The sequence below is a fragment of the Formica exsecta genome, unplaced genomic scaffold (genome assembly GCF_003651465.1).
Source record: "Formica exsecta isolate Colony F162 unplaced genomic scaffold, ASM365146v1 scaffold111, whole genome shotgun sequence".
Classification (NCBI taxonomy): Eukaryota; Metazoa; Arthropoda; class Insecta; order Hymenoptera; family Formicidae; genus Formica; species Formica exsecta.
The window spans coordinates 337872-363592 of record NW_021848451.1 but is presented as its reverse complement, the minus strand read 5'-3'; the positions used below and the strand labels follow the sequence as shown (position 1 = coordinate 363592).

The 25721-nt window shown below is 37.5% G+C and overlaps 1 protein-coding gene across 5 annotated transcripts in view; it reads right to left on the bottom strand.

Annotated features, from left to right (window-relative positions):
• The window catches only part of LOC115236475 (sestrin homolog), a 243878-nt gene that overhangs the window by 1259 nt on the left and 216898 nt on the right, over nt 1–25721 (bottom strand). For all 5 annotated transcript variants that reach the window (XM_029808963.1, XM_029808970.1, XM_029808977.1 and 2 more), the window contains 5 exons: nt 7946–8116; nt 2346–2528; nt 1984–2224; nt 1561–1826; nt 560–934 (listed from right to left, as the gene is read on the bottom strand). In XM_029808963.1, coding sequence (XP_029664823.1) covers nt 560–934; nt 1561–1826; nt 1984–2224; nt 2346–2528; nt 7946–8116 — 1236 coding nt within the window. The remainder of the gene's footprint in view (nt 1–559; nt 935–1560; nt 1827–1983; nt 2225–2345; nt 2529–7945; nt 8117–25721) is intronic.

Here is a 25721-nt window from a genome sequence, read left to right as displayed (position 1 = left end):
TTCTTTTTTCTTTTCGTTATGTTAAAAGCCTTATCAAAGACGCGCAATGGCTAATTTTAAGAGCACGGTTCGTGCGAGCTAATCTTAACTATCACGAGAACTAAGTAGCAGAAGGGCTATTTTTAACTGGACTGTGTAAAGTGTAATACTTCGTATTTAACGTTTAACTTCTGAAATTATTTACATAAATTTACATAAGCTGTTCACTTAAATTTCTACAAGACCTGAGAAATACGAAAATAATATATTATTAATATAAAGAGAAATTTTTTTAATATTTATATAATCGTCTATTACTCATAATCAATTTCCTTATAAAAATTTTAATATGTCTTAAACATTGAAATAAAAAACAAAACATTAGCATTGATTTAATAAACGTTACGTGTTAACGATGCTGTTTACCATAAATATCTCAATTTTAAGACAGTCAATCTTTATTTAATGAAGCGAATATTTTAGTATCATTTCAATTAACATTTAATTAAAGTTTGAAGAAATTCTCAAGAGAAATTAATTGTACTAAATATCTTAATTCGAGAGATGTATTTACGCTTACCTTTTCGCTGTGCTTGAACTCCCTCATGACGCGATCGTAATCCTTTTTAGTGACACGTTCCGGATAGCAAACGGCACTCTTGATGAAGGTTTTGAGGCTACGCTCGAGCAATTGATTCACCTCATTGTAATCGTAATCGTCATGCCTGATGCCGAACATGCACTGTATGTAGTTCCAGATCGCCCGTCTGAAGCGCGACGTGTCGACCTTATTGTGCGTGCCCATGGTGTAGTACGTCAGATTGTACGCGGTCTTGAATTTATCGTCGAGGAGATTACCGACATCATTGTAAAGACGATTCACCAGGGAATAACCATGATCGTCCCAGGAGTAGTCCTGGACGCGGAAGGTCGGTATGTCATTCAGCTGACCGCGCTAAAAAAAAGGAACAAAAGAATCGCGTTAAGAGCGGGGACGTAGTGCCGAGAAAAAAAATTGCATCGTCGAAAGGTCCCGAGAGATGAACCAATTATGCCAAACAAAAAAGTAAGAAATTAAATATATTACTTGAATTATCCGGCGAGGTAACTTTTTTTTAAATAACTTGCGCATAATTAACGCGTGGCATGATCGTCGGCTCTGCCCCGCCTTCGCACGGCTACCTCGAGTCAGTCGATACACAACGTTGTTGTCGCGCGGTAAATATTCATGATAGTTACGCGAACGTCGCCGTAAGCTTCGCGAGCGCGAAGCAAGCGCAGCTGACTTAAATATTCATGGATGAGCCACACGCTACCTTGAGAATATCCTTTCGGCTCTAATCGATTACGCACTACTTGTTAGGCATGCCAAAACAACGCGCGGCATCATCGTCGGAATGTCGAATGAATAACATAAGGGTGGCGAATAACGTCGACGTTATCCGCATAAAGAGAATTTTTAGGACTTTTTCCGCGGAAAAGAGTTCAATTAAGGAACACGTCGCGATGGTCCATGGAGGTGGGAAATCCAGTCATTTCACTGGTTGACAGTTATTTTCGATAGCGGCGAGTAAACCTCACCTTAGCAAAATCCTGATATATGAAGGTAGGATCCTCGATGAATAGACCGATATCCGAGTCGAGGACCGAGCTACTTCTCTGCGGCGCCGCTGCCAGCTCGGCCGACTGCGTCTCGACAGTCTCGAATCTCTTGGAGAGTTCCTCCTGCGTGATCTGATAGGACTCGGACTTTTCCGACAGGCGTTTCATACGTTCCATCAGAGTCTCCACGCCGACCTCCTGCTCGCCGACTATGCTCGGCGACGACGGCGGTGACGGCATATTTTCTGCATGAAACCAAACGCAAAACTCGACATTACGGAGTCGTGTTTAAAATGACGTATAATTCATAATTAAAAGCGCATAATTGAAAAATTCGGATTAAATCATCTCGTTACGATCGATATTATCTATAGTAAGGAAAATAGATAAAGTGCAACGTACCGGTTTTGCCGTCGCCGTTGGGAATTTTCTTCGGACTGCTGGACAATTTATCTTTGGCTGGCGGTACGCTATTACTATTGTCCTGTATGTTCTTCTTGTAATGATGGCCAGTTACGTTATCCAATTCCTCGTTAACCCCGCAGGAAAATACGAAAGACGACAACGAGTGGAAGTGAGCTAATAGGACTATCGCTTGGACGACCTCGGCTAAGGACCAATTATCGTCGCCCTTAGTCAATTTCTATAATTAAAAAACAAAATAGCAACAAACGTATTTTATTAATATTTTCAAGCACGATTCGGCAATTTAATAAATCGCGAATAAAATATAATTCATATGTAAATACAATATTATCGCTTACCTCTATGTGCGACTTGTTCAGAAGCCACGGTCTATGAGCTAGGATCTTGTTGATCTCATAGAGATCTTGCAGCTTCCCCGGGATCGATCTCAGGCCTTGGAGCCACGAGGGGTCACCGCCCTGAAGAAGGAACTCTCTCTTCTGCAGGTTTATAAGGTAGCTACATTGGTGCCTACCCGCGGCCTGAAATTACACGATAGATGGATCTTCAAACCTGTTTTCTCATCAACTTATCTGTCGATTTATCCGCGATACCACTTGACGCCACATTTAGAAAGCGTTTCCATATAATCATAATGTAATCTCTCTTATACATTTCTCACAAGCTTATTGTACGACATTAAATCGTATGTCATTGTCAATGAAAAGGATTCCAAAAATTTTAGATAATATCCGAGAAAAGAAGCCGTAATCCTGAATATTCCGCTAATTGATCTCTGTGATAAAACACAATTTGAATACAAAATGAAAATCTATATGCGCAAGTAGAAACGTTCCAGATGTTTCTAACGCTGGGTTATGTCGAGTAATGATATAATATAATTACGGCATAATTACAATGCACACACTGTATTATGTGCAGTAAATCGTTTAATTTATGGCCGTTTCGACGATACAAGCTTCGTAATCTTGATTATCACCGCTCGCCTCAGGCTGCATATCACAATAAGCAAATATATATATATATATATATGGGTCTGCAAAATTGGCTTGGACAGATAATGCTCGTCGATAAGATACTATCCATAGGGAAATAAGCGCGAATAAAACGATCGAGTTCGCGAGCATGCGGATCGACCGAAAGCAATTTCGCCTCCCGAGGAATTTCTATTCGAGTATTGAATACCGGGTGCGTTCGCGAACGTCGGAGTTATTGGCTCGATTTTCGGAACGAAGATGGGGGTGACTTTCAGCTCGCTCTCTCTCTCTCTCTCTATCTATCTATCTCTATCTATCTCTCTCTCGGCAAACATGCCCTGCGTTTTTCAATTTCAACACAACGCAAATTTCGAACGGCGAGAGACGAATTGACGACGACGTGATGATGCATCGCGGTGCAAAATTGCGCGAGGTCGCGACGACCGGCAATATCGTGCGCGTTATCACGTTATCATTTTCAGCACGTGTCGAATCCAGCAGATATCGAATTTCGAGTTTCGTTCTATAAACTGTGCTTAATCTGTCGATGAACAAACAATCTAACGATGAACAAGCCCATCGAACCGTCGCGTTATCAACCTTGTAATTGACAACAAAGAAAAATCTTAACCATATAAAAAATTAGTCATAAGCATAAAACGATAGATTCGACGGTGCTCGCGCGTATTCGAGCATTAGAAATCTACATTTAGAAAGTAATATCGAAAAAATACGTGAGAAAAAATTAAGAACTTGATATGTGACGAACATTTTAAATTCGTTGATGATCCCACATTGGAATATCATATTGTGTATATCATAAAAACATTTATATATTACGCGATTGATAACAAAAAAAAAAAATAAATTCTCGAATAATGGAAAATTTGTGACCAATTAAATAGTTTTTTTAACAATATAAAGAAAAAAAACTTATTTTTGAAAATTTATAATACGAATTTTATATAGGCGCAACTATTTGAGGTTTAAATTACCTGACGCAAGTTCGATGATCTATTTATTTTCGCGTGAGTAAAGTGCACGGGTATGGAGAACGTGTCAGTTTAGCATCCTCGACTTGCCATTTCGCCGATCGCGGAGAATGCGTGAACGATAGATGCAGCGCGATCAAATCACAGAATCATCGATCATCGTGGCCAGGACATGGTATCAATATCATGGTAAAGAGCGAACCCGAGTGAAAAAAAGCAGAATAAAAAAGGAAAAAGATAGAGAAAGAGAGAGATAGAGAGGGTGTGTATGCATAAGAGAGTGCGATAAAATAGGCAAACAAGACACCTGTTTGCCATGAGGCATCTCTGGAAATCAATCGATTCAAGAGTCATGATAAGCGATAAGAAAAGAGTCCGCAAATACTTCAAGAATCTAATGGATTTTCGCGAAAAACATGAATATAATAGCCCAGAGAATGTGGCGTGCTGTCTGTTAATAATTTATCGGGTTTATTAGTTTAATCGACAGGAGAATGAGAGGGAAGGGGAAGAATAATAAATATCAATTTATATGGGGAGGTATCCATAGAAATTTTGCGATTTTCGCGAAAGGAGCATGAAAATTATCAATGTGCATCGAGATTAAAGGAGAAAAACAAGAAAAAAAGAGAAGATTATTGGCATCAATTTTATCACGTAATCAATCAGCATCCAAATCCGATTATCATCAAATTCGTCAATTATGAAAATTTGCGGAAGCATTATCTTTTCACGCGGCGCAATTATATCAGAGATTAATGAATATTAATTGCCGTAAAATGCTCGGCCAGACTTTACTATAGCAATATCGATTTTTATTTTGTACTGTGGAGAATTATCGCGCGGGAATTAGAAAGATGATAAAGTACTGAAAATAATAATTCATTATCGCCAGAAAACAATATGCACGTGATTGATAATCGCGAGAAAAATGCGAGTATGTATCCACCGCGTTTAAAATATAACATATCTCGATAACCGATATATTCATGTCAGATACTTTCGACGAGATGTCATCTCTACAATTACCATAAATGTAATCAGGAAACGCGAAAAAACACACTGTTTTTCTTTCCCGAATCGCGAAAGAGCATACCTTTGGTACCCTCTGATAACCCCATCGCAAACACGCTGCAAAATTACGAGCGGTCTGTGATAAACGTTTCGTCATAATTCGAAATCGTCGAACGTCCAATTCGCAATGTTCACATTATTCGTTTTTCTATGCTATTCACATTTTATTTTCGAAAGAAGCTAAGTGAATTGACAGTTGTTAAACCTATTGTAATCATCGATAAGAAACATTGATAACAGCAAAAAATTTATATCTGTATTAATTAACAGATATAATTTGAGACAGAGCGATTGGCGACAATTATATGACACTTATCTTTCAAAGTCAGTCTGATATTATGTTTTCTTTCATTTACACACACAACATCGTGTGCATTTATTTTGCACTGCAAGAATCATACAAATGTGTGCTTGATGCTTACAAAAATAAAATTTAAATATATATATATATATATTTTTTTTTAATATCACAAAGCTGTGACATTTTTATTTGTGTTTGTAGAATAAATATGGGATATTTATTTATATATAAAAAATATAAAACTTCTCTCTATTTTTATATCATTTCTGGATCTAGATATAAATTAAATATAGATACTAGTACATATATCTATCCATATCTAAAAATAAAATTCCAAGATACTTTAAACAAACATTTTAACATCTTTTTTGACTTTTTCGTGATATTCGACAAAAAGAATTTACGTAATGTTAAATATTTCACATTTTTTCAAGCAAAAATTAATAAAGTATTAGAATAAATAAATTCCTATGTTCAAATAAGATCATGAAATTTAGTTTTTTACATAGCCATTTTTAATCTCGTTACAATGTCTAATAAATCTATGTGTAATAAGATATGCGATGCAATTGACTTTCCCAGTATCATTTTCACCTCGAGGCGAATCCCGAAGAAGAAAGTCCATCGTGCGAAATGTTTATCGATAGAAAAGCTGTTTTTCAGATACCTTATCACTTTATCGCGCTCCACGTGTACCGACCAACAATTTATCCTCGTCCCCGTCCGCACCCCGCCACGATATAAAGTCTTTTTCGAGCGATCGTTACGCGCCGCGATGATATTTCATCTATATCGCGCCGGCATGTCTCCCGAATTATCAGGTCGAGATAATTCGAAGATCGAGCGAGCTGAGAAACGCGCGGAAGACAGCAATTGAAATTAAATTGGGATAAACTTGAAATGTGTGAATTTCGCGACTTTGATATAAAATCGAACTCAGATATTATGTATGATATTATATGTATATTACGACCACTTCAAAGACGGAAGCTGTAACCTCGATATTATAAAATATGAAGAGATAGCAGTTTGCTCAAGATTTTGCAATAAACAAAGTCAATTGCAGTCGCGCAAATGCTGATCAAGCAGCTGTTAACTTGACAATTCGAACTAAATCAATTCATAAAATCTGCGTACTTGCTCTCGCGCTTATATCAAGTGTCTCTAACAACATCGTGTTGTTTTCATCAGTTTTATATTATGTTTCATACATATCCATCATAATTATACATTCAATGGATAATTATGCATTGGTTAATCTGAGCTCATCTCCAGAAATGGAGCAAAATTTAATCGAAAAACAACAATTCTGCAAGAAGTGAAGACAAAAAAAACCAGAAAATTAAGTAGACTCGTTTCAAATGATTGCGGAAAACGAGTTGTTTTTTTTTTTTTCAAATATCGCAAAAAACCAGAAAGATATTGGAATATTTATCTATATAAAAGCTCTTGAATTTGTATAAATTATTCCACACACATTTTTAAACACGAATAAAAATTTCGCAATTTTATGATGTTTTAAAAGAAGATATTACAATTTTATTTTCGTAAGCAAACATATGGATTTGTGTGGTTCTTGCTCGCAGTTCGTACAAAGTAAAGTCAACAAATCTATTTTATCTCTCTACTCTGTGTGTGTTATCTAGACAAGCCTGTTTCTCGCCCAAATCTGTATATTCCGAGTGTTAAATGATAAATGATCCATTTACTGAAAAATATTGGCTTGTCTGATCCTTGCAAGCAGGTTTTCGATTGATCAGTTAAATACCTTCACCTATGTATTTATATTTATATTCCATAAAATGCTTATATGCATTAGAATTAAACTGTACTTATATTTCTATTTTTGATTTAAGTCGTCGATAAGAACAGAAAAAAAAAATTATCTATAATTGAAAAATAAAATACAAGTTTATTTAGTCATCAAGCACTTTTGTAAAATTCTGTTTTAAATATAATAACACATTTTTTGAAAAAAAGAGAACGTTGTTTTCAAGATAATTCCTACACGCGTTCATATTTTTTATATGCGTGCATCTAAGAGAGTCATAGTTATATAATTGCATATAATAAAACGGCATGTTTCGATACAAGAATAGCTAAAAATAATGACGAGCGAGCGCACATGTATCGCCGAGTGGTAAAGATCATAAAGGAACAGCCAATGTTATTTTTCGCATCTTCACCGAGTCTTTTCTACGACAACGTGCGTGACATTACGAAACACGCGTTGCATTTATTCAGATGACGATAACCCTCGACCCGATGAACCCGCTGCCACTTGAGGGTGATCGGGGAACACTTTAGAGAAAAGATGAAGGCGCGATGAAGGAAAGCTTAGCTTCGCGAGCTACGATTCTTCTCTCGCGAGAATAATGATAAATTATATTCAACGTAATCGACGACCGCGCGAAAAAAAAAACACTTCGAAAAAAACGAAGAATATTAAAAAGAAAACGAAACATATTTTTAAAATAACATTCAAAAAAATCAATCAATGCGGGAATAGAAAAAAAATTCTCTCCTGATTGGAAAAATGTACTTGACATAGAACTTATAAAACTTTCTATAGGAGGACAAGAACGAGAACTCACCATAATAGCGATGAGATGTCGGTAGTCGTAAGGAAGTGGTCCATCACCCCGAAGGATGAAATGCTGAGTCCGCAGGAAATGTTCCAAATACGATGGATGCGATGACATTACCCTCGAGACATGATCCAGCCTGTTGTTCTGTACGAAAACATCCATCAATAGCACATGCGTCTGTAACACAATCAAAGCACATTTCACATAAATAAAAGCTAAGTGTCACGCGTGTAATCTAGAATTAAAGTGTTTCGTGAACATGTCTCTCGCACAACGAAACACTTGAAATTGATAACACATCCGACTTAAAATTTAAAAATATTTAATATCGAGAGATGAAAAAGAGTATCCGCGAGAGAAGAGATAATCAAATTTAATTTAAAAATTCAATTATTACAACGAATTATGAAAATTATCTTCACACACACAACATATATATGTATATATATATATACTTCGCCTCGAAATGTTAGAAATGTATTCGAGTTTTGCTTGTTTTTTTCGAGCAGGAAGATTTATCCCCGCATTAGAATCTATCCGGTAATTGGTCAACCGGTCACGTTATTTTCGGTTGTGCTTAAAACCCGTTAGTCGTACCTTGCCCGGCGTCCCGCGATAAATTTTGAGCATTGGAAAGTCAGTGTTTTCATCTACGCGTCTCATACACAATGCTAATCAATTTTACTACCTTATCGCACTTCATTTCATAGCATGTATCGTCGTAAAAAGAGCGAGATGCGGCTGGAGGAGGAGAGGGCATATTGATATCGCGTTGATCGCGATATCAATTACATAATCGCGTTTATGACACGTGCTCAAATATGAAGGAGTGGAATATCCGGGTCATCCGAAAGCGATCCACGCAATCAGGTGTTTGCGTTGCATCATTCGACAGTTCGTTTTGACTACTACTGATTAATGTAACCTCATGTCTTTGTGCGTACGTCGCGAGAGATAAGAGCAGCTAAAATAGATATATCGGCATAAATCATTGTTCGCGCAGTAGACACGTTACACTAGAACATCACGTGTTTTAATGACTATGTTACTTATGATCGTTTTTTAAACAATCACAGAATATATCGGTATACAAGATTATTACAGGAAGTTATTTTTAAAAACAAAGCATGACACAAAAATGTGCCATCAAAGAGGATTTGGATAAAATAAATATGAAAAAAAAAAATTATACAAATGATCTTTCATGTATCTAATCCCTAGAATATTCGAGTATCCACAGATTAGACGGCTTTGATCTACGACAACTTTGTACGTTTTTAAAAAAAATGGTCAAGATTTGTTAATGTGTAAATTTAATGTAAACGTTTACATTTCTTGAGTCATAACACAAATAGAAGATAATCCACCGTTAGAGAATAAACAAACGTGACTTTTCTACCGAGTCACGTTTCACCGCTTAATGCGATTTACCGGCTTGTTAATATTTATACCATAGTTCCTGTTTACCAGTTTCTTGTCCCACCGATATTGAAATCAACTCATCCGTTATAAATATGGAAGAGCCTACCGGTGATCGATGAGCGCTGACGCAATCACATTTTAGGATCGCCTCGAATGTAACGGAGTACGAAATGTGCGAGTAAACAGTCGTTCGTCATGTGCGTGCTCGCGCTACGAAATTGGCGGATCACCCGATGTATGCGTAAGTCGATTAGGAATCAAACTCGAAGTCCTTTGTCTCCCGTCGCGCGCGAGGTCATTTCGCGAGAGTGTGGGAGTTAAGCATTCGCCTAATCGTTTCTACGATACTTCCCTTCCGCATGCGTGCGCTCCTTCGTGTGTACATTTGTCTTTCACATATACATGCAAAACAATACGCAAACGAGCCTGTACATACGCGACGAAGTTTGCGAAAACTTCGGCAACTTGACATATAAAAATTACTCAATACTGCAAATTAAATTTCAATGATATCTATACAAGGGGAAAAAAATGAGTTTTTTTTTCCTAAAAGAGCGCAAATAGATAATAATTCTTATTAAATTCTCTCGCAATATCTTGACAATCGATAACGAGTACTATTTTGCAAGTCACCAGATTTTTATTTATCAGTTGCTTAATCATTAAAGCATTGTTAATGCATTGTTAATGCATTAATATATACGTTGCCTACGCGGTATCGATGTTTATTAGCAATTCGATAAATATTTCTAGGAAATTATTTTATCGATTTTCACACCGACAATTCTGCAATATGCAATTTTCATCGGACATCATGTCGAAGGAGAGTAATAATTAAAATATTAACTGAGCCAATAAGTTAAATTAAAATGTAACTTGTGCGACTGTCGCAAACGATCTGTAAGTAAATAGCTATGACATAAATGTATATAAATGCAGGCATGATTTGTCCCGCAATGATGTGGTCGACCTTGTATTAGGTCGCTAACCTATGCAAATATATACATATGTAATACCGAAGGGTAAACCACGGGAGATATAGTGGTGTGCAAATCGATATCGCTTTGATTTTGGTAGACATTATTTTTTTTTAAATGAGATATTAAATTCGGCATTAAATGATGAAGAGAAAGTTTCGTTAAAGTACCTTCCCCCCTCTTCCTAGATGCAAATAGAGATTTCTTTTCTTAGACATTATTAAACACTAATGTACAAAATTTTGTTTTCAGTGAATTATTCCTCTTGTAATACACACTTACCGAAGACAAAAGGCTTTCAAGCTTTCGGCGCCGACTTTCGTCTGGATGGGATATCAAACGACGTTTCACCGGACGTACGCAAACGGGACACGCCATGTCATCCATTATAATCATCGTAGAACAACTATCGTAAGTGCGATAATAGCGGGACATGATTTTACGTGACGACAAAACATCACGTCGAAACGACCGTACGCGCTTCGACCTCGACTCGACGAATCGTTATCACTCTTAATTGGATGACGATTGAAGGAAGAAAAAAAAATAAGATGAGATTACGCGCTAAACGTATTAACATATTCGCTCCTCATTCGATCGATTTCCCCGAACTCGATGCAAACAAGCGAAACAAAGAATAGATTCAAATAAAAACGCTTACGAAGCTAAAATCAATACCGCGGAATGATTAATCGAAGACTCAATCACGCGATTTATTATCATTATTATTATTGTACGTTCGATTACAATATCGAAAAAAATCTTACCCGAGCGACGGATTTGCTGTGATTTTCACCAAACATCAAGAGATGGATGTGAACGCGTCAACTGTATTTTACAAAGGTTACTGTAGGGTGGTCGATAAATGCGCGAGTTTATATAAAATAAGGTTTATTAAATAAGGGAAGGAAATAGGGTATATAGCGTATCTTATGGGGTATCGTATCATGACTTTACTCTCTCCTCGTGCGTTATAAAAATAAATGTCAGTCTTTATAAAAATAAATATCAATCGCCGCTTCTTGCTCTTGCAAAAATTGTACTCCGGGTGTTTTATTGGTCGAGACGCATATAACGCCACACTTATATAAATTCATGTAAATTAATGCAGGCATGTTTATAATTCAGATTCCTCTCGCGTACTGCAAGAAGCTAAGAGAGTTTCACATCTTAGCGAATTCCGACAAAATTTACTTCGTACTTTCTATTATGATACAATTTCAAGTTTGTCTCCGCGCGAACTTTGCTCTAAAATTAGGATAGAGTTTGTTTTCGACACAAGGCAATCCCCGCGACATAATTTGCGCGTCCGTTTCTCGCGTAACATCCACCCGCCGATTTATCGAGCACATCGACCACAACATCCGTAGACTTGTTGTCACGTGTGTACAAAAGTGAATTTAATAATCGAGAGTTGTGTGTCTCGTTAAGGAGAACACCCGCTCTCGAATCGACTCATCTACTATTAAGTGACATTTGTGTTGCCGAGAGAAGTCGGATTCAACGCGCCGACGGAAATAACAGATTACCCAGTGTCGGTTATCCGGCGTGGCAGCCGGAAATTAAGAGAGTAGTCTGAGTACTCAAAACAATTTACTCGATACTTTTTGGCAGGCCTCGAGAAAGCCTCCAAAAGAGAGAAAAAAATCCGCGTGTGTATTTGGTTAATCGACGCGAACGTGAATTATCTCCGTCCAACTTTTATCGGGAAATGTATGCTTTTTACTGACCGTCACACATTTTATTGGCTTAAACTCCATAAATGTTTTACTGTGCGATCATCGCAAGAAACGCACACGAACTGATATTAATACTAATACCGACGATTATCTAACACACGCATTCATCATTTTACTACGTAAACATCCGCTTGATGACCCGTTTCGTTCTCAAGCTGGTATTTTTCTGCGTTACGTTATAGGCGGACATAAAAAAAAACGCGAACAACACTCTGTACATTGCAATACGTTCCATCGACAATCGACAGTCATTAACCGTTAAACGCTGGACATGACGCGAGAGACAAGTTGTTAAGTTGTTTTCAACATCAGTATATTTTTTCGCAGCGTATTTTTTTCTACCCACTAAATTAGCTATCAGCTATTATTCATCGCACAAACGCGCGCTTTCAGGGACTCCGCGAAATTGCTGTTTTATTCCAACCTAACCGGAACAATTCCATTGATGAAGTTATTTATACGAACATAAACAGCACAAAAATTGAGACTCTCTCTCTCTCTCTTTTCTCTTTCTTTTATATATTTCCTCGCAATTTTCTCGCTAACATCACGATTCAAGAGCTTGCGATTGAAGCCGGTATAATTTTGCCGAGCTCAATTTTCGAAACTACGAACTGGCAGAAATGATCTCTATGCTTATTTGCGATCATGGAAACGCCACGATTCAATGTGAGGTTCTCTCTTCCGTGTATTTAGAGCATCGGAAATTAAGAACTCATAGAAATCATAACGCTTTATCTAGAAAATAGTCGACATAGATATCATTACCAGATGCATCGATTGCACTTTCTTTTCTAATCCTTCATTTTCATTGCCAATTTTCCTTTTCTATTCATTCGTACTATGAAATTTCTCATATTTTCTACTTCCCGCAATAAAGTATTTTAATTTCTTATAAATCCTAATATTCATTCTCTCCTCCTTCTCTCTTACATCTTTTCATGTAATTTTTGATCTCTTATTATGTTACATATGTATATATGTAACTCTTTTTAAATCAACAATTTTATATTTATATAGAATTTCTAGTTTTTCTTATTTAGTATGTCTGATTCTTATAATTATTAAGCATTTGAGTATTATATTCACTATATTATACATGTTATACCTTTCTTTCTTTCGCTTTTCTTATTATTATATATGTTATGTCAAACACTTGAAGTTATTTTTTGTATCTTCTTCGGTCAAGAAGAGTTAATCTCCTCAAGAGATAAATTAATCAATTAACAATCATAAAAAATAATCACTACGGCTCGAGATGAAGGAAACCACCATTAACGGGACTCGTTTCATGAAAATAGTCAGCTGCGTCATAGACGTGATTAGATATTACTCAATTAACTCCTACACGCAATTTGGCAAATCTCTCTCATTTTTTCTCTCTCTCTCTCCTCCGAAGCTCTTGAAATGCACCGCCAGCGCGACAAACAGGCAGGCAGACAAGTAACCCTCTTCTCTCCTTCCGAGAAGAACCCTTCTTCTTCTCTTGGCGGAGACTCCTGGCGATCGGCCCGAGACTCGCTGAGACTTCGTGGCGAGCTCCAATTTCCTCGACCCTGCTCACCGCTACCTAAGATTTCGCATCACGTCGAGAATTTTTCTTCGCCAAATATGCGCGCGCCTTGCAAGCGAACGTCATTTACTTCAAATAGGGTGACCGTATCTCTTCGTACGTGACTAGGACAATGAAAAAGTGCCGAAAGCATCGCGATCTTTAAAAAGAGAACAACTGGTCAATCTCCCGTGCCGAATCGTGATTCGATGATCCCCAGAGTTGCGGCCATGAATAGAAATCAGAAAATTTATGTTACGTGGTTTCTATACGTCAACGACACGTGATTGTGTGCGATAGAAAATACTGAGATATGGAGATCCTACGTAGAAAGTAGCAAAACGTTCCTTCCTCAGAAGCAAAATCTAACAATGCAATTACGTCGTCGGGAGAAAACCACGTTCTTCACCTAGACCAACATCCGGTTCCTACCAGAATCGTATATCTTGACAGTCAATAGGCAATAAACGGGCGATGAATAGCGATACACAGAGACAGTCCATCTCCTTCGCCTTTCATTCTATCGTTATTGCGATATCCATATTTCATAACCGACATGCCACAACGCACGATGGACGAATATTTCTTTTCATAATGATACATTAAACGCTATTGTCCATTGTCAGTCGCGGTAATAATTACTAGAACAAAGCCGCGTAAATTATGTATGCGACACACTAAAGGACACACGTATGTGCGTCGGTGTCGCGGCTGAAAATTTCGCCGTAATAACGGAAATGACGTTACATTCTATGTAACGCGTTCGCGTAAAGAGGTAAGAATCCGTTAAAAACGATTTCTTAAATATTTACGGTTCTCTAAAATACTGATAGATCGGGAGCGAAAAAATCGTACTTCTATTCTCTATTTATTTATTTATTTCTATCTTCTATTTATTTATTTATTTAAATGGGAAGTAGTTTCTATAGTTTCCCAATCTTCTTCCTTTGTGCATTTTGCAAATACAAATTTAAGTGGGACAAAATGGGCAACCGATATATTTGAAGAACGCTAAAAAATTTATGCTTGCATCGCGAATGGACAGTTAAATGATAAAAAAATGCGGTCCTAAAATTTAAGCCTCTAAGAGAATTGTCAAGAACATAGGAGAAGTCTTCAAGAAATTTTTAATCTTCTTCGCAAGAAGAGGTGAAGATCATATTTGACTTTTAAATTAGCACCTGTGAAAAAGTTGCGATACAAGGTTTATGAAATTACAGTGTATTTAATATATTTCAGATAAGAACCGTACGAGAGAGATCAGTAAAATCAATCCACGATACGATCTTTTAAGATGAAAACATAATGCATCGTTTCGATGCGGAGAGAAAAAGAGAGAGAAAGAGAGAGACTGAACTTCTTTATAATTCTACGCCGTTCCTACGATAGAGAGGAAAATCTTGGAATCGTTGCTCGTGCAAATCGCGAGCGGGACTTGCTCTTTCGAATTTTATTGGCAAAGTTCGTAATGCGGAGAATTGTAATTTATGCGTCGGGTATACGATGATTTATATGAAAAAGTGCATAGTACATTTGTCGAATGAAATTATCGCGCAAAGTTGCACATATGGAGTAATAAGGTTGCGAGAGAGTCTCGAGAGCTTTTATATCGATATAAAATCGCGTGTCGCGGATCAAAGTCGCATGAATATTTTAATGATGGCATTCGGCGCGAGCTCGGAAAATTTTCGATCGCTATTACTCCACAGCCTACACATGTGCACGCGCGATGACATTTTATGATCGAGGTAGCTCGAATTGGCGCCGGACGTTCGAGACGAGATGACGGTTGCATTTTGGACAGAATCTCATAGATTGCGTAGCGCAAGCGTAATCAGATTAAGACGCTAACACAGTGCGCGATTTTACGTGGGCGCGATAGCAGCGGGGCAAAATGCAACGTGATGTGTTCTGTCGCGAGAAAGAGAGAAGAAAAATGCCACGCGCGTCACCGCGACTTTTATCGCGAATAAACACCACCGGCGTATCCCGGGGATCGTATGTTTGTCATGCTTGAGCATCTTAAGACGCGCGAATGACGCGACGTGTCGTATGTGTATCCGCACGCAAACACGAAGCTTTGCCAATCGCCCCGCTATATTTACGCGTTTTTTTTTTATTCAGCGCGGTTATTTGCCACACGAACTTAACATTTCTTCGATTGCCGCAACGCGTGTAGGCAAAGTGCAGTGTAACGTCATGAGAGTCATCAAAACAACACATTACATCCGTCTGCGTTAAAAGCGCAGGTGACGGAGGGTCTCTTGGCACGGGACGATTTTAAAGAATTTAAAATTTAGCTATACGAACGATGAAAATGAGGAACATTTGATTTCTGATCAGTGTGCTTCCGCGTGTATGACATCCTAACGATGTCAACTCTAGAGAAGATTCAGGTGCAAATTTACGAAATATCTTATATGTAAATAAAAATTTAGCGACACGACATGATGTAACATCATTTCACATTACACGGTTGATCATTGGTTCAATTTTAATACTCGTTCGCCCGCCTTCAATTGCCATAATTTCACCTATTATCCCACGTGGTCCATTGACCAATCACGGTTATCAGCAGAGGCTGATCATGATTGCGGTTCGATTATTGCACGCGAGAACGGCGAGAGGTCCAATAATCTCCGTAATAATACAGCGAATATTTTTCAGTGTCGCGCCGGAATTGCTGCCGGTATTGCGAAATTATTTAACAATCGTTGGCAAATAATTATCTATGCGGGAGATGCGACGACGACGTTGCATAGGTAAGGCCAATAAAAAAACAGTTGAAGCTTAAACATGTTGTCGTCGGTCTCGTATGGGCGTATTGTCACGTATTGTGCGCGAATTACGAAACACAATATGTTTTTCTAATCGATTTAGTCACGCTACGTCCATTATAATTCGCGGCACGCGCGCATAAATAATAATAAAGTTGTTTCAAAAATAGAAGTGAGAGAGTACAGTGGTCGGTTCGTCAATCTTAATGACTTGAAGATAGATTTGAACTGCAGCTGGAATTTTCAACTATTGGCGAGTGTCGTCGGTTATAAGTTTGCGTGAAAAATCTCGAAATCTTCATTCGTTCGAATCTTTCGCTATCAAGATCGTTTGGTGTTTCTACTCAAATCTTATAAAAAGATTCCTTGATCTTCCAGGTATTTTTGCACAAAATTTCAGGTAAAGGAATATTTTAAAAATTTTTTGTTGCAGTTTTTGAAAATAAATTTCTTTTATTATACGCGTTTTCTAATGCTTTTCATTTATACGAAGGAAAAACACAAAGCTACTTAAATTTCAGTGCTAGATTTACAAATGTATTGAAAAAAAACTAAATAGCTTTCGTTAAGATAAACATTTTTAACTTGCATAACATTTTCATCTTTTATCACTGAAAATTAAAATAAAGAATATATATTACAAATTCAATATTTTGTTAAGACATTGACTATATAAACAGCGATAGATATATATTTATAATATATTTTAAACATATAATTCACAACTTAGCTTATTGGCTAAGCGGATTGCCTACTGCTTACAGAATAAGAGCAAAATTATCAGAGAGAATTCTTTTTTTAAATTTTCCGAGTCCCGATAAGATTCCATGAGAATTTCCTGATTTCTCCAAGTACTGAGAATTCTAGATTTCCCTATTTTTCCAGGAAGTAGACACTCTGATTAATAAAAAAAGATTATGCAAGTCGTTTTCCTAGACTCGCCGCTTCATGACCGCGCTACTTACACGCCCTATTGCGTTTCAATGGGTGCCGAGTATAACTTGGTTTAAGCATGATAATAAAACGTTACACGCGCGCACGCTGTTTATTTTATCATCGAGCTCGCGCGGCGCGACGGACGTACTAGATCCAGGTGAACAAAGGAGCTATTAGCCTCGCGATTTATCCACGCTCTGCTTTGTTGTCCGGTAATTGACGCCGGTTTCCAAACCGAGTCCGTTATGGGAAACCTCGTTCCGCGTGCCGTCGTCGGTTTCTGCTTCGTTCGAAGGGTCACAGCCCTTTGCCTCTCCCATTTCGACGTTAACGAAGTTATTCCCGAGACAATACGTCCAGAGTTATCCGCGAAATTTCGCGCAAATTGCCGACGAACTGACGCCCGTAGGGTTCCCCATTGTTCCCTCTGGTCCCTCGTACAAGGAGACTTCAAATGTAGATTTCGTATTAATAGTTTCCCTATTGGCATATAGCGTCAAATTAAACAATATTTGTTTGCTAACAAATTTTCCTTATTATGCTTTGTTTATAACAAGAGAGTCGACAATGTTTCATTCTTCTTATAGCCTTGACAACAATATGGCAAAATTAAAAAATAAAAAATGTAATAAGAAGTTACACACATTACTTCTTCTAAATACAAAATGCAATGCGTGAACAAATTTAATTGCGGCTTAAATTATTGCACGCCACCGTGATTAACGAACCTATTTTATAAAAGACCGCCAGAGCGAGCTTTTTCGCCTCGTTACGAACGAAAATTCGTGCTGTTTGAGAAAAACGTTTCTCGAATCTTCGCTGAAAGGTTCAAAGGAAGGGAAGCCAGCACTCCGGCAATGTCGTTGCTCGCCAGATGGCCGAAAGCAAACGATCGTAAAACCGCGATGTCTACTGCGAGCTCGGCCACAAAGGCACCGATATCTCGATACGCACACTTTGAAAAGATTTGGAAAAACCTGACCCAATTTCTCGTGGCCGATGCCACACGTCAATTATCGTCACACGTGCGCTTCGCAATCCTCGTCACGTTCGGCCGAGTTAAACGCGCGATCGTTCGTACATATTCCCGTCACGTTTCAATGCTGTAAACGTTTAAACCGCTATTTACATCAGATACATACAGACTTGATCAATGAGCAACGCTGCTTGTTTCGCGAGCGAGTGATGGCGAAGAGCAAAGAAACTACCTATGCGAAGATGATGATGATTACATAGCCAAGATCGAAAACGCAAATTCGTTCTTCGTCGAAGATGAAAGATACCGACTGAAAGGTTTCATCTTCGCGGAGAAAGAAAACGACGGAATGCTTGTTCCATATTTTATACATCGTCATTTATTTTCCCAACATTTCGCGTCGCGGAGCAAGCAACCGGATAGAAACGCGACAAACAGCGTCAAGCAACGACAGGTGGGGCGGTAGCGCCTGTTTAAAAGTCGATTCGATTGTTCGGTCATGCGTGCCCAGTTTCGCAAGCGGAGAGAGAAAGAGAGAGAGACAGAGAGAGAGAGAGAGAGATTCTGACGTACCCGCTTAGGACGCATGAAATGAAAATTTTATCGATCGCCGGGAAGTATCCCTCAGCCCGAGTAGAGTAAATTGCGATCCCGCTTTATAGGAGCTTTAGACACAAAGCTGCCTGGCAGGAGACTTCGCCGAGTAAATCGGAAAAAAAATATGAGCTCGAGAGAACCTTATAAAATTCTATAGATGAATATTTAACGATATATTTCGATGGTATGCCGTGAAACGTTGTTTAAGAAAACGACGGATAAAATAAGAATTTTATCATATTATTCTCTCCCCCGCGAATATATAATATAAAAATAATTGACTGATATTCTCGATGGGGCATGCTAAATCAACATTGCGCCTATAAGAGATCGCTTCGATGTCCCGAGAATGACGCGAGATAAAAATATTTTTGGCGGAATATCCTTCCAATGTTCCCCGAATATCTCTCGGGACATTCTAAAAATATCATCTCCCCGCTCCGCGCCGCTACACGCAACATTTCACAGTTATTGACTACGATTTTCTCGCCCCGTGTCCATAAAAAGTTGAGCCAGTGAGCCGATTATCATAATTTCCGGTCGGTTATCTCGCAGCAACATCGAAGCTACTTCGTGAACACTCTCTCGTATTAACCAAATTTCGTTTCGCCATCCGACGAAATCTTTTCACCATCCCGATAGCCGAAAGCAAACTTTACAACAGTGTGAGCGTATCACGAAGAGTATATAATCACTAGAATAAATCTCCAAATCGGGACATACAACTTTAAACGGGGAAACGCCAAGAAGAAGCGCGAAAGAGTGAGATTCACGTCTATGAAAAAAAGAAGTTGATTATTGACCGAAGGGCCTTGTGCCACATTGTGTCTTGCATATATCACTCCCACATATGCTGTCGTGTAGCGGCACCGAATTTTTCGACGAACCGCTCCGTAAACTGGTTGACGCCAAGATCGAAGGTTATTCCCCTCTATTATGCAACAATCGTAAAAAAAAAATATCAAGCACTAAATAAATTCGCGCATCGATTTTATATCGCGAGCGCGAAAGAGAGCTCTCTCCGCCTTAAAATATCCTACTCTATATTTATATTAATTTATATTAATTAAATTTATAAAAAATAATACACATCATCCCTCCATGAGAAAATTCGGAAACGTGCGTTTTATCGTTAGATTAGAAATCGAACAGTTAGAGTAGAGAAAGTTTGATTAAATCGGAGATTCTCTTCAATTTTTATAGTTCAATCTCTCAATCGGAACACACTCGATTTCATCGACCATTATATACGCAGAACAAAATAGGAGGAAACTTGACGGTTTCGCGAAGTTTGCGAAATTGACCACTCATACCCGAACGCCATGTATTATCATAATATCCGGGGTGAATAAAATATGCGTGTAGAGTACCCGTTGAATCTCCGATAGGAAGCGGAACCCGGATTGACATTAAGAGTAACACGATAAAACGTTAATTCGATGGTTAAATTGTAATCGTATAAAATGTAAGATATATCCGGTTGTCCGTATGACGTTATTTTACATCGGCGCGAATTTACACACCGTGTATCGACGCATAATCGCCTCCATCTTTGATGATTGCAAAATACAATTTAGATAAAATTCAGTAATAATTTTTAATTGAAATTCAGTAAATTTTTTTATCGATTTTTTTATACGTAAAAAAAGAGAAGAAGAGATTAAAACGACAGGCATTATTTATAGCCATGTTTTATATTGGAAATAAAGAATTTGCAAGAAGTAAATTAGGGAATAAATTTTATTTTTTTATCGTCTAACATCATCATCATTAACACGTTGCCCAATAATATCTCCGTTTGAAAGATCTTTTATGAAGCCTTTTAATATCCTTTAAATCGCGGGGAATATAATTCATACAAATTATTCGGGAAGCGTTACATGTACAGAAATGCCGTAAAGCGAAGTGGACATGAAAAGGAGTTAATGGCAGCTGATTCATGAAATCGATTCGGTAATGATGGTAATAATCGGCCATGAGTACAGAGAAATAATTCCATCGAAGATACGGAGCAAAGTGCCAATTATGTGCGGGAGCATAAAGCGAGAATTAAAGTGGCATAAAGAGAAGCGGTGAGTTTTTACCGCCGCTACGTGACTAAAAAGTCGACGGATCTCGAAGAAGGATGGAGAAGTGTCGCGCAAGAAGCGGAAAGGAATGATAGAATATCACGTTGCCACCCACGCGGGAACTAATTGCAATCTACGACGATACGGCTTAATTAAGATCAACAATTAGGCGAACGGTGTGTGTGTGTGTGTGTGTGTGTGCCGTGCACTCGCGACAATTGAACGTACCCAACAATTGTTTTCTCTTCACCATCCCGTTTCCCACAAACGGCCGATTAGTCTGTCAGACAATACAAATGTGTACGCTAACGATATGCATTACAATGCAACCGCGAATGCATAAGGTGTCCCGGAATCCGCAATGTTAATCTACGATTCATAAGATAAATCTTGTGTAATCCTGAAAGAAAAAAATTTACAAGATTATCCAAGCTAAAATATCGCAGTAATTATGTCAGCGATGACTATTAATTTATTCTCGCTAGAAACATTTTTCTACGGTTTAGAATCGGAAATGATTTCTGAGACACCCCCTATATAATATCAGCGCGTAGTGCTCAGCCATTTCTAACTAGCTATTATTACGGGTATGTTGGTTGTTACACCGGTTAGCAAATCGAAATGTCAAACATTAGTATCTTGCTTGTCGCGAGCCAAAATGCAAAATTGACACGCACGTTCGAGCAATTTGTCTGAAATATCATTCATTTTTATAATAATATAATTATTAAACTAGTAAACTAGTAAAAAAAATTAGTAAACTAATTTTCTTAATAGAAGCAAAAGCATTTTACATTTAATGCAAATAATTTTTTGTTTTTACAGCATTTAATTAATATTCCAAATTTATATTAAAATATTCGTTTGTAAACTCCACTGAGATAACAGAAGCATCAATATTACAATAACACGTAAATGAATAAAATTATAATATAATCATACGAAAGCGTGCGCTTTCTACTATATTCATACATTTCTCAAATATTTACTATAACTGCTATTTATAGACATACAAACGCTTCAATTTCATATATAACCGAATACACTAATCTTTTATTTCTCAAAGCGTTTGCTTTGATAGATAGAAAAGCAGAAATATTTGTTTTATCTAATGTAACCCACATAGCCCAGATCTTGTCAGCTTTAAGGTTTAGGATGTTATCAGATAGACTCATCATAATAGAATCTAACGGAAGCGAGTCATCTTTATCTGGATAAACGGCTATTCAGATATATCCATATAATATCATAGAAAACCTATTTTATTTTTCAATAATAAAGTACAATATATACTCGGTGTGTGTATTATAAATCCTACAATCTGAATCTTATATTATTCATAAGAGGAGGGCGGAAAGATATAAAGTATACATATATGCCTTCGATCGAATTAAGTCCGTATTTCATCACCCACTTACGAGATCAGCGATCCCATTTATATAACATACGATACAAAAACAAAAAGAAAAAAGAATTAGGGCGACCTTGGACAACCGAGACTCCGGTCATCGACATTTTTTTTAGGATGTGTTTGCCGCGATTGTGATAACGTGCACTTTTCGACATTGCTTATCAAGAACACAAGCAAGGGTATTATTATAAGTAATAATTGATTAACCAAAAAAAAAACTGCCGTTTACCGGATGTCACGCATGTACCGTATGTGAAGAAAAATGATCGGTACATGTGTTCAACGCGATATACGATCCCCCCTCGTTTTATCGTGATATCAACGTCATATTACGTAGAATATCCCATCGCCTCCCGTTGCATATAATGCAGCTCAAACATATTTTCCATCGCATTTACGAGTTTCCATGGAGAAGATCTTGCATCCTTTTAAAGCGAGACGATAAACCCCGCCTAAACATGCTGCCCGGCCGTGAGACAACAGTGTACCGGGTTACGGCACTTGTTTGCCTGGCCTAAAACAACACGTCTTCTCTGCTTGAGTGGCGTGTATATACGCCTGGAGAAAGAAGTCTGTGTATATGTGCGTGTGTCGCTGGTCTTATCACGCGAGTGTGTGCGTGTACGCATGAGCGTGACGGGCAGACTCACACTCGGACCGATCCAACAATCATGATTAACACAAAATACTAAGCGCTGAATTGCAAGCAATTAGACGGCATGAAGTGGTGTATTTTAACACATATTCGTATAATAAAATAATTTATAATATATATATTCTATATATGTATAATAAAGTATTTTTTTTTTTTTTAAAGCAGATACGAAATGTTTGTATTATAAAGAGAACAAGTGTTATACGATCGAAATTAGGACAGATCTAATGTGTGAGTGCATGTGCGTGTGCGTCATTTGCCGCACATTTCGTCGACGCTTCACACATGATGATCCGATAAAAAGTGTGGCCATTTCGAGCGGAACAAATAAAGATATTGCCGAACCAAAGCATAGGTCGCTAGACTCGACAGACTCGCTCTCTCGATATCAAAGTACGTGTGAAAAAATATCTCTCCTCTTCGGCGGGAAAAACAACACGCGTAGGCGATAAAAAAAATTAATCTTGCGCGAGATTTATTGCGAGCATTGTGGTGCGAGACAGAGCGCTAAATCGATAAAAAAATTGGAAAAAAATGACGGATGTTTGCGCGAATTAATGATAAATATATCGACTATGCTTTTTTTCTTTATAAAAGGCGGAAAATTCTCACAGCTTTGCGGATCTGAAGTTAGATTTTTCCGAGGATTCGGAAGAAAATGTGAATATGTCAATAGAAAGACAACGACATTTAAAGAAAATATATAATAAGCAGCCTTTTTCCTTGTTTTCTGTAAATGTAAATTAATGAAGTTTTTATTTATACGATAATATTAGTTAATAATTATTTTCAATTAAATAGCTAATATTTAACTGTAAATAATTATTGTTGCATTAGAAAATATGCTAATATAATTATTCTTATTTTTGTTAATTATATTTTCTAATTTTATCAAGAAATGTCAAAACAATGACGCAAAAATGGTCGAAAATTTAATCCGGGAAACGCCTTTTTTATACATGCACGCATTACCTACATCTACATAAAAGTAATTTTCCTGTCACAACTTGTTCGGAGCTATTCAAGGTTGTCGAGGGATTTTGTTTGTCTATTATTTGACGAAGGGTACCATTCATCCTAAACATATCACAGCGGCGTAGGTACATAGATAAATACAAGTCATTATCCCTTACGGGAATAATCGTTATCTCGAAAGGGATAACGATAGAACAAAGTTTGCTAATGGACTTCTCTTTTATTTTTATGGACATCGTGTATCAACACACACACACCTCGAATTCTTTAACATATATATATTCTCTTTTTAATATAAATATATGTATTGGAATTAGCATTTTTATTAATTTAGTCTCCGATGATTATTTCAAATAGCAATAAAATCGTAATTTAAAAAAATTCTTTTTTTCTGACATAACATTGCCCTGATATCTCTCTATATCGAGAGAGAAGAAAAGCCCCCTCTATATATTCTCGGTTTTCTTACTTTACATATAAATAGCTACGCCACTGCTTCCAAATACATACGGATCAATTCGACCGTGTAAACGCCATCCACCACGACTGAATGATCTAAGGTACGTTTCTACACGTGTCCGTATTACAACTCCCAAGGACGCACAAATTCTGTCTCCGTGCGCCGCATTACGCGCGATGAATACCGATTGCTCCGATTATTATCGGGTACGGTTCCTCTCTCTCTCTCTTTCGACCACTTAAACCCTCAACCAGAGTCATGCTCAAGTTTATAATCACAAGTTCGAGCATTAGAGCCAGTCCAGAACCCATCGCTGCACTTGTTTATCATTTATTATTCCGCAAAATAACTACGTATTCGAACGATTATAAATTACAATAAAAGGAAAAGGATCAACGCTCTATCCTCTCTTTTTGTCACTTATAATACAATTACGTTGCAGTTTGTCAAATATGCAAAAAAGAAGATAATTATATTTTCACTGTTTTCTATTTGAAAGATAGTCGCATAAAATTAAAAAAAAAATATATATATATATATATCATGCATCTCCCTTCCCACGTCTTACATACACGCATTGTAAATAAAATATTTTAATTAACTCCGATCTTGATAAAAATATATAGAATAATACAAGTGACTGATATTCTATGCGCAAATAAGTGCGGTAATAATAACTAATACTCTGGCAGAATATTTGCGAATTATCCAACGCGCGAGCAAACACATTAATCAGCAGAAAGAACGAGGGTCTTTCTCTCTCTTTGCCGGAGTCATGCGAGTGATATGTACTTCGCGACGACGTATCTACCGATATCGGTGCGGGTTCCCAAGATCGTTCGGATAAAATCCGATAATTTAATTCAAGCGATTTGGCTGGCCAATTTACAGAGCGGAATACGTATCTATCCCTCCCCGCTCACCTCTCTTTCTCCCAACTCCCATCTCTCTCATTCTATCACGAACGCCGGACGCCACTATAGTCATTGTCTGGAAAAATATCTTTCAATGCGAAAAAAGCAGTAAATATACAGAGTGATCTAGTTTGTTCTTAACTTTCATGATAGATTTTCAACTTGAAGTCTACGATTTAAAGCCGATCTTCCCTTTAGCAATCTTCTGATTTTAATATTTCTAGAAGTTCTTCCGATGAAAAAATCAATTTCATATTCGTTAAAGAATTTATCATTAAGAGTTAAGAGTAGTTTTTGGGACACCTTATAAAAAATAAGATGG